Source organism: Vigna unguiculata, chromosome 3, assembly GCF_037176805.1.
Source record: "Vigna unguiculata cultivar grain cowpea cultivar isolate G323 ecotype 2 chromosome 3, ASM3717680v1, whole genome shotgun sequence".
NCBI classification, from domain to species: Eukaryota; Viridiplantae; Streptophyta; class Magnoliopsida; order Fabales; family Fabaceae; genus Vigna; species Vigna unguiculata.
In genome coordinates this window covers 46,880,320-46,891,499 of record NC_140794.1, presented here as the reverse complement: position 1 = coordinate 46,891,499, position 11,180 = coordinate 46,880,320, and the positions used below count along the sequence as shown (strand labels likewise).

Here is an 11,180-nt window from a genome sequence, read left to right as displayed (position 1 = left end):
ATTCTCAATTTCATGCATGTTATTGAATACCTATCAGGGTTTTTTATATTCCTTGCATCAACAAAAAAGTGTCTTATTCCAAGAGAAATTGTTAAAGCTCCATGATTTAATGAAATAAAAACTTATCAATTTTGGATGAAGAGAACTTTTTGTAGATGATAATTATGCTATTTACAAATCATAAATAACAGTATTGTACTACTTTTATTGAAATAATTATTTATTCTCATATTAAATCATACATAATAGGAGTAATAGTACATTTTTTATTCATTAAACAAAATTCAATTTGAGAATATTTTCTAAGAATATCAATTTTTAAAATGTAAATCATTATTAGAGTTTAGTTTCTTATTATAAGATTCTCGAGAAACATTTCTTTAGATAGCTTCCTTATACCACTGTATTTCTTTGGTGTAAAAATGAGAAGACATTGTTGTATTTTTGTTGGTGAAAATAAGTCTTGAATTATCCATCATCTTTATACTTAAAAAGATCGTAACTTGGTGTAAAACTTGAAATAGATATAGTGAAATTAGTGATCGAGAGAGAATGAATTTTCTTTTCCACAAAGTGATGCCAAAATTATACTTGAATTGAAGGAAGAAATCACATGTCTTATAAAGGAAAATATTCACAAAGGAAAATATCGATGAAAGTCTTTAGATTAATTTATATTTTACGTTATTGAAGGTTTTCTAAAATCAACAAAAGAAAATATTTTCTGACAAGAACTCTAACACAACTAAACTACAACCTTATAGAAAATTAAAGAGTTATAGTCACATACTTTATTTAGAATAAAATTCAAAATATAATCAAGCAAATAAAATAAAATATAATGATTCAAAATTCACATACTTTAACTCTAAAAATAACTTTAAAAAGTCACCTTAGTTTTTTCCTAAAATCTAATGATTTAAACAAACACTTCATCTTCAGTGGTTAAATTTAAAGAAAATAAAAATGAAATCAGAGGTTCTTCTTTTTCAATTACAATTTTTTAATATATGAGGTTGTTTGAACCCATAATTTGATTTAAAAATTCTTGGGAATTACTATTATTGCAGAGACAACGTGTTAATATCTCTTTAAGGATGTTTAAACTTTGATTTTTATAAATAAAGACATTGATTGATGTTGTTGACTTGTTATAGATATTGTTAGTATTTGTATAACGAAATAGAATTAAATTAGTTTATTTAAAGACATGAAAGTAGTATTTAAAGGTTGTTTAATTTGCATTGAAGGGGTTGATCGTGGAGGGGGAGTTGATAGGGAAGGGGTCTCGTCCAGACCAGACCCCGTCCCGTTATCGCTCTGGTTCAAAGGTCTCTTTTGACCTTTCTTTCGCCTTTTTCTTCCCGGTTCACACCCGTCTCTTTCTTTGCCAAACGAATCACAAATGCAAGTGCTTTAATTACTATTATTATTATTGTTATTATAGATAGATAGATAGATAGATATTTTAACTTTTTCAAAGCTCCTCGTGATTTTCATCTTTTAAGCGTGTTCGACCGTCTCCGACCATGGGAATTTGCTATTCCGCCACCAAAGTCAGCGGCTCCAATGGCACCGCCGGCACCGACAAGAAAAATCGCAAGCGAGCCGCGAAGCCCGAATCGCCGACGGCGGCGGCCAATCCCGAACGAAACAAGGGAAGTGCGCGGCAGGTGCCGTGCGGAAAGCGCACCGATTTCGGTTACAACAAAAATTTCGATACGCGGTACACGCTGGGCAAATTGCTGGGACACGGCCAATTCGGTTACACTTACGTAGGAATCGACAAAGCTAATGGCGATCGCGTCGCCGTTAAGAGGATCGATAGGAGTAAGGTATTTTCGTTCATGGCATCGTCCTTTAAGTTATGAATCTTACGATGACGAATGCAAATTGACTCGAATTCAGTGCTTGTGATTCATTGCTGTATGTAATGTTAGGAATTGATTTTTGATTTTTTTTTTATTCTTGAATTTGAATTGATGGCAGATGGTTCAGCCTATAGCCGTTGAGGATGTTAAGCGAGAGGTCAAGATATTGAAAGCGCTCACTGGCCACGAGAATGTGGTTCAGTTCTATGATGCTTTTGAAGATGATAATTACGTGTATATAGTTATGGAGTAAGTTGCTTTGGTTGCCGTTTCTTCTTTTGTTGCTCTGTTTTTACATATATGTTCTGGATTTATGCTTTGGGAGCTCAATTATCAAATTGCGGTTTGTTTTCTTTCCATTTGATTTAAATTTTATACGTGCTTCTTAGGTTATGCGAGGGCGGTGAACTGCTAGATCGGATATTGGCCAAGTAAGTATTGTTTGATTTTGGATATGATTGCTATTTTTGTATTAGGAAACCTCAACACTTTAATCCCTGAGATTGAAAGTGTTGGCTATTCCAGTCCCTTACGTTACACAACTTATACTACAGTCCCTGACTTTGCTTAATGTTACAAAACCTTATTCAGTTTAAGTGAAAAATTTACTGGAAAAGTACTAAAACTGATGAAACATCAATATTAGTAAAACTGGTACTCTTGATCCTATACATATTGGTAAAGTATTCATGCCCTTAAAAATAGTGATGAAAATTCAACAACATACATGAGACATAGAAGAAGCATGTGTAATTAATAATTAATATAGATATATAGAAGTATTACCTCTTGATGAATTAAAAAATAGAAATTGTTCTATTTACGGATTAGCTCTAGAAAAGAGTGAGATTGATAGTACTTTTCCTATTTGTAGATGATATCAATTAATAAATCATGACTCTGGTTTATACTCTCTTGTTCTTGTTTTTTTTTTTTAATAATTATACTATGTAACAATTTTACGTTATGTATATTTAAACCATAGAATAAGACAAAAATTTAAAACTTAAATTAAGCTGTATTTTATAAATATATATCTTAAACTTAACAAATTTACTATAATTTCAATATCATGCTATACAAATATTCATTATCTATATAGTTCAAAAAACTTATATTTTTAAGAGAATATTAAAATAAAATGGGTTGTGACTACTCCCGCACTAGTCCTAGGAAATACATGGTGCCTATTTCCAAATTCAAACTCATCCGAATCAAATTCAGCTTGGCTAGACCAATAATCTGGGTTGGGTCATCCTCACCCAAGGTTGTCAAACTCTTGAGTTTACTACCTTAGAGAAAATGAGTTAACTCACTATCAAACTCTGTTCTGAGTAAACTTCGGTAAACTCTTTGAACTTGTGGTATACTCACAAACTCTCGAGTCAGGATGTGAGTTAACAAGTTATGAAATCAACTCATGTAATTTTTGTTTGATTTTCATTCCCACGATGGTAATACTATGTTAGAATAAAATTATTTGAAGAAATTAACTCCAGTTTTCACATTAGGAGCTTATGCTTTTATGAATTTATGTATGATTTAGTCATCTAGTAACAAGTTTTGAAATCAAATCAAATGTATTTTATGTTTGACTTTTCCTCCTACAATGACTATATTTTATTAGATTCAAGTTATCCGAAGAAATTTACTCCATTTTGAATTGTTTTCACACTAAGAATTTATGTTTTTGTGAATTTGTACATGATTTAGTTATCTATCAAGTCTCATCTTATTTAGCACTAATGTACTATCATAATTTATTATTGTGATTGGCTACTTTTCTTTATTATGAAGAGCAAATATTGAATTATTGATGTATTAAGAGTATTATGTTACGCATATATGTCATTAATAGACTTTTAATATTGTTTTACATGTTAGGTAAAGTCTTACCAGTTTGTGATATGGATTTGAGTCAATTTTACGAAAGATCCACGAGTTTACTTAGAATTTTGAGTTTGGCGACCTTGCTCATCCTTTTGTCTATCCTAGATAGTTTTAGAATCATTGTATCAAATACATATCGTATCCGATACATGTATAGTATTTGTGCATTATTTACCAAAGCTAATGAAACATTTTATGAATTTGGGGAGTAAAATGAAGGTTTTGTAAATTCACGGACCATTTTTCGTAGTACTTATAATCTCGGGGGCCTAAGTGGAGGTTTACACATTTTGGTTATGTGTAACTTCTGAATTTCTAAATTGAAATTGCAAAACCAGGGTTAAGAATGATTTGTGAGTCTATATTTATGTGTACCAGAACTTACTTCCTCTTCATTTGCTTCAATCAGGAAGGACAGTCGTTATACTGAAAAAGATGCAGCGGTGGTTGTAAGGCAGATGCTCAAGGTTGCAGCTGAGTGTCATTTACATGGTTTGGTGCACCGGGACATGAAACCAGAAGTATGGTCAAACACTTTACATATCTGCCAAATTTGTGTGAAATGGTATTTATACGACTAGATGCTATATGATGATTTTTTTTTTCATATTCGTGCAGAATTTTCTTCTGAAATCAACCAAAGAAGATTCACCTTTAAAGGCCACAGATTTTGGTTTGTCGGATTTCATTAAACCTGGTGAGGGAGAGTGCTCATTTGCATGACCAATTTCTTTCTTTTTCTTGTCTTCCATTTTCTGTTTCGGAATTGTTCTCCTATTTCTTTGATTGAGTTACAAGACATGCTCTTACAATTTTTATTTGAGAATTATAGGTTTCTATTGCTGAAAACTAAAAAAATCCTGCAGGAAAGAAGTTTCATGATATTGTTGGCAGTGCTTACTATGTTGCACCAGAAGTATTAAAACGCAAGTCTGGCCCACAATCAGATGTGTGGAGCATTGGTGTTATTACATACATATTGCTGAGTGGGAGACGCCCATTTTGGGATAAGACTGAGGATGGTATTTTTAAGGAGGTAGAATACATTATTATCATGTAATTCTTAATGACTATTATACGTCTGACCTTCAATTGTTCACGTAATTTTGAATATTTACAAGGGAATTGGCTAATGTTTTTGTTGTTGTGTATAATTTATGATCTGATATGCAGGTTTTACGGAAGAAGCCTGATTTCCAACGGAAACCATGGCCAACTATTAGTAATGCTGCAAAAGATTTTGTGAAAAAATTACTGGTAAAGGATCCTCGGGCAAGATTAACTGCTGCTCAAGCTCTATGTATGTATCCTATTGTTTTCTTACAATTAGAAGACTGTTTATTATGTTATTTGAGCCTTTAAGTGATATTTGTCTAAAATAAAAGTAGTATCAATGATGATGATAATAGTAATATCATTTTTTAGGTGGTTGTTCTATATAGCACCTAAAATTTAGGCATTGAATATATAGAATTCAAAATGCACCCATTTAAATGCTACTTTATTGTTAAAACTTACAAGATTTTTTGAATTTTTTATTTAAGGCTCTTAGAAAGTTTATCTCCACCAAGTGTGAAGTTATGCCCAAATCATGTTTGAACCAAAAACAATAAAGTACTTGTAGATATACCAAATTGTGTTATGATTTCATTAAAAATGTTTGAAATATAGAAAATATTTCTTTAAACAAATCCAAGTACATCTCGAACAATTATTAAAGGTAATAAAATATTTAAAACCAAAAGGAGTAACACCACAGGAAGGACTCCCCAATCCCCAAATATCATAGCAAACTAAACAAAAAATGAGACGAAGCTTGATTAATAAGACTATCAGGGTAATAGTAACAAACATGTTTTCCTAATTAATATGGCTCATAATTCAAAGTAGACAAATGCTTTAAACTTGACACCATCTTTTGCAATTTACTCAAGATGTCCTAATTGAGCATGAATCATCATTGGAGAGACCATTAATGCACATATTGATGTTAATGGATAGAGATAGTGAAGATCATGTGACTCACATCCGATACCAATCATTTGAAGGATATCCTATCTTGCTCGATAACATTATTTTTAGTGAAGTTAAGGTTAATATCAAGGGATTGGGTCAATCAGGAAATAGACAATAACTTATAAGAGCAATTAGCAATATAAAAAATAAAGTCAACAGTAAGGGATGGGAAGGGTTGGGTAAAACAGAGTCAATAAACCAGTGACCAAGAGACGGTGATTGAGAGAGACAAGAAGAAGAATTAATTACCAATACGTGCCACTGAAACAATGCTACTAGTGGATTGACATGTCTCACCATTTGATATAGTTTTCCAGTGTTATTGAAGATTAATCAATTGGGAATGTAGGAGCATTAAGTGACTTTGCAGTGGAAGTGGAATGGTTAGACCCATTCATCTTCTGTATAGATATAGAACACTTGTCTCAGAATTACATGTTTTGTACATAACCTCACACCTGGTAGGATAAACTTTTTAAAATGATATCAGAAGTTATTTTAATGAGGTTTGTTGAATTTATCATGCAACCTGTTATTGGATCCCTCTCTATTCCCACACTCAATGTTCTCAGCATGAAAGAGTGTGTTAAAGATCTCATATCGACTAGTGATATGACCAAATTATAACATATAAGTTAGATGCAGATTTTATTTTACTAATTTAGTTTTTGTGAGGTTGTCTTAGTCTCAAAGTCCACTTCTAATAATCGTTAATATATAAATTAGAATGATACCAAATATTGAATTCTACTATGTGACTATATCTTAAAATTTTGCTTTTATCTTTTTCCACTAAGATCAATTTTCCTTTTAATGTTAAGTAATTGCTCAGTTATTTGTAATAATTTAAGTTATACATATTGTCCTGTTGTTACGAAAATCCATTTTTCTTTAAAGGTTCACTTAAATTTATAGATGTAATTAAAAGACTTTATGTAATTATGTAGCATTGCACTATTTTATCAGCCTGAGAAAGATATAAGAATTTGTATGAGAGTTGGAGTGTAAGATATACCTGGAGCCATAGCACTGAATTCAGCTTCTACACTACTCCTTGCCACCATAAACTGCTTCTTGCTTGTCCAAGTGACCAATACCTTGTTATTGGATCCTAACATCTCATGACTAGCTGTAGCCCTAACGCCCAGGTGGTATAGCTGAGCATTAGTACTGTGCAAAAGCTGCAATATTGGTGACCCAGACCACTAGTTTCAAGAGACATATTGAAAGGAGACTGGTAATCAGCTTGTGTGTTGAACCAGTTTCAAGGACTTTGTTAGTTGATCTTGCTCTCAAGAAAGGTCTGGGGACTTCTTTTATAATAACCAAAATCAAACCTTTGTGCTGTTCATGTTGATATAGGCTATACCCTCTACCACTTTTTGTTTGATGAATCTAAAGAACTTGATTCTTGCCATCCAGCCCTTTAAGTTGCTATCTTTAAATAGGAAAGTTTTCTCTTCCTTACTCATGTTCGACGGTGTCCCACACAGAATTCTTCATAACCAGAGTGATTCGTTGCAATTTTCACTGCCTCCTTATTCCATTCAGATGACTCTGAACTGCAGAACTTGAAATATGCCTTTGTTGTCTCTTTTGTCTACCATCTCAAAGCCTATGTTTTTCTTCCCTTACCCTAGTTTCAGTTTAATCACATTGATGTTATCAGGCATCTTGATCTATATGATATTAGATTCCGATGAATACAGCTGCACACCATGCTCTCTATTTCTTTGGTTATCTTTTCCGTGGATTCCATATGTTGCTCCATCTCCCCAAATTATGGTCTGGTTGATTGAACAAGTTATACAAACCGGAAACAGAAAAATGAGAATTTAGTGAGATTGAGCGGAAGAGTATAGGTTAATGTTCTTGAGAGAATGGGGATGCAACTGTTCCTACAGTAGTGGTTGTTTATAAAAAAGATAAACTAAAACGAGATATTTTAGCATATATAATAGCTTGAAGTTTTGAACCTCTAACTGCTTTCTGCCCTAAGTGTTCAGCCATGCTAGCTTTGCTGAATGAACTCGGCAGTTTTACTGAAGATTTTTTTACAGTTATATTGAGTGAACATGATCTATGCTGTTTCTGGACAGTGGTAATGCTATATAAACATCACTTTAGATTATATAGAGTCTCAACTCAACTTGCTTTTGTGCCACTTAATTTAATCTAACTATTTTGCACTAAATGGAATGCAACTGCATCATGTCTTTAGTGTTGTTCAAGTGGCATTATCTATTCATGGAATTTGCAAAGTCAAACTGTATTATTTTATCTACTATGCAACCCACTTTCTTAACTGAAGCTTTCCCTAATGTGTAACTGTTTTTGATTAAACTTGATAATTCCAGCACATCCATGGGTTAGAGAAGGAGGAGAAGCATCGGAGATTCCTATTGATATATCCGTTCTTAGCAACATGCGGCAATTTGTGAAATATAGTCGATTGAAACAATTTGCACTCAGGGTAAGAATTAGTTCTTGACTTTTCATGACAGAAGGCATGGAACTTTTTGACATCCAGCTTTTCTGACAATTGATTACTGTCGGAATATATGGAAATATCTAATCATATTTTAGATTATCCTTTAGAATTAGTTTCCCTATTTCTTCTTTCTCTCTTTGGATTAGCTACCATATTTCTTAATCAAGATTTGTTTCCTTAATTAGCTAGGATTATGATTTGTATAAGGTAAATGCTACTGGTTTGATGATCATATGAAACACATAATTTCAATAATTACCCTGCAGGCATTGGCTAGCACACTTAACGAAGAAGAGATGGCTGATCTAAAAGATCAATTTGATGCTATAGATGTGGACAAAAGTGGTTCTATTAGTTTGGAAGAGATGAGACAGGTAGTGTTTAGTTTACTGTCTTTGTAACAAACTAATATCTAAAAACACCACTTATCTATTGGTGAGCGAATTATTCCCTTAAATGTTTCCTTATTTTAGTCTAAAGGGAAGATTTTGTGCAGGCTCTTGCGAAAGATCTTCCTTGGAAGTTGAAAGAACCACGTGTACTAGAGATATTGCAAGCGGTTAGTATATTTGATCTTTTACAAGAAACACATGTAATTTTGTTTGCTAGCTGCTTCTTCTCAGCCTTTATTTCTACGTCTAAAATTACAGAGTTTCTTTGGTAATTGATGAAATTTCTTTTACTTCTATGAAGATAAATGTCGCTTCCCCAAATTACTCTTTTCCACTAATGCTGCTTTGTCTCTGGCTTGCAAAAGTAATATAATTCAAACTTGTGTTTGCAGATAGACAGCAACACTGATGGGCTAGTGGATTTTAGTGAGTTTGTGGCAGCTACATTACATGTGCATCAGTTGGAGGACGACTCTAGCAAGTGGCAGCAGCGGTCACAAGCTGCTTTTGAGAAATTTGACTTAGATAAAGATGGCTATATTACTCCAGAGGAACTTAGAATGGTTGGTATCACAACTTTTGTGAATGCCCCAACACGTTTATTGCGAAACTCTCGAAAGGATTCAAAATAGTTCTCTTTTAGTTTTTGCATTCTTATAAGTTTATGATATTTTTGGGGAGGGCTGTCGCTTCTCGGTTTTAGGCGGTACACATTTGTACAGATAAACGTCTAAAACAATTAAGTTAACGTAGTTGCTATATCTAATATTCCTTCTTGGCTTTTCAGCATACAGGCATGAGAGGCTCCATTGATCCTTTGCTGGAGGAAGCTGATATCGACAAAGACGGCAAAATCAGCATATCAGAGTTCCGTAGGCTTCTAAGGACTGCGAGCATAGGTTCTCAAAAGGTTTCAAGCCCACCTGAGTATCAACGCAAAATCTAGAACAGCGGTACTTCCGAGGCAGATAAATTTGGAGATGCAACCGGAGTTCCACTTTGTATCTTTTGTGTGATTGTGCTGAAGCTCTTAAGAATATCTCTTTTATGCAAGTTTTAATCACTCATCTGTGCTGACTATGGTATCCCCTTCACGGTGATTATGTCCACAATTTTACGAGGACTACATCAAGACGTGTTTGGTAGAGTTTATGTAGACCGTGCGTGGATTGGCTTCAAGCGTTGCGGTTTCAGCAGTATCATTTATGCGTGGATTGGCTTTGTAATTTGTAACTATAAATAAAATCTTCTGGCCAAAAATGGAAAACAAAACACTATAAATGATCATGAAATGAAATATGAATCAGATTCTGTTCCTTCTCAATGTTTTTCCATCTCTAATTTTTTTTTCCTTGCAGAAAGCGAATGCACCCGGTTGATCTTGGTAGATACTAGTAAAATAATTGTATAAATTTGGTATACTAGTGTGATACCGTACTCTAAGAATCAGCGGGAAGTGGTGTTAACAATGTATTATGGGGTAATACCGTAAGGGAGTGGTTGATGTCTTTGATGACTTGCCTGTGCTCTTAGTTTATATCAGTGATGTGACAGGTTTGCTTTGGTAATATGCATTTTACGTGCATATTTTGTTATAAGGTCACACACAGGTTTGCTTTGGTAATATGCATTTTACGTGCATCTTTTGTTATGATGTCACAGGCTTGCTTTTGTAACACGATAGTAGTCTGAAACCACACGGATGAATTAGTTTATTAAATTAACAAAGATCGAGTTACTTTAGAAGTGGAAAAATAATAATGATTGTTTTTATGAATCATAACTTAAATTGAATAATTTAATACGGTTATTATTCCTTATTATTTTTTATTATCTTCGCTCTTGTTTATTTCTGTCTGTATGTAATATTTTCTAACTGTTGGTGTATACAACATAAAGTATAATTGCATTAAAATTTACAAAGATGATTTTGTATTATTTAGTAAAATTATTCAGTAATACTATTTTGAAATTAATTGTATAAATTAACTATAATTTTCAAAAATTAGTTATTTTGTATATTTTGAAAATTATCTCTGATTTTCAAAAATTAGTATTACATTCTAATAAATTTAAATTTATTTAATGATTGAAATAAGAAGTTTATTTATATAAGTGCATAAAAAATAGTAGTTTTAATAGTAAGCTAATAATCATTTATGATCTATAATATAGATGATTGAAACAATATCAAACTATATTTAATATGATTTTGTAATTTTTTTGACATAATTACATCGGTATAATATATGCTGGGTGTAAAAATGATAATTTTGGAATGCAAAGTGTACTAAACAATTACCAATCCATAAATATATGATAAGAAATATATGATAAGAAAGTGGTAGGTTTAGAGAGGAATTGTCTGTTTAAAACGTTTAGTTTTCTGGTAGACGAATTGTCTGAGTTTACACAGAAAATGGTTGCGCAAGAGCGAAGATTTTTGCCTACGAAACCTTGGCTGCTGTCACACAAAATTTGAGTTTGAGTGATATTCACAAGCTAGGCTTGGGAGGTTTT

General features: G+C 32.7%; 1 protein-coding gene across 1 annotated transcript; it reads left to right on the top strand.

Moving 5' to 3' along the window:
• Window positions 1-1,244: 1,244 nt before the first annotated feature.
• Window positions 1,245-9,984, top strand: LOC114178371 (calcium-dependent protein kinase 28-like). Its single transcript, XM_028064225.2, has 12 exons — window positions 1,245-1,835; window positions 1,990-2,120; window positions 2,261-2,302; window positions 4,171-4,282; window positions 4,380-4,458; window positions 4,628-4,797; window positions 4,935-5,061; window positions 8,135-8,250; window positions 8,535-8,642; window positions 8,765-8,827; window positions 9,053-9,223; window positions 9,448-9,984. Exons 1-12 carry the CDS (start codon window positions 1,530-1,532, stop codon window positions 9,604-9,606), a joined length of 1,584 nt encoding a protein of 527 aa, XP_027920026.1. The 5' UTR covers window positions 1,245-1,529; the 3' UTR covers window positions 9,607-9,984.
• Window positions 9,985-11,180: the final 1,196 nt, after the last annotated feature.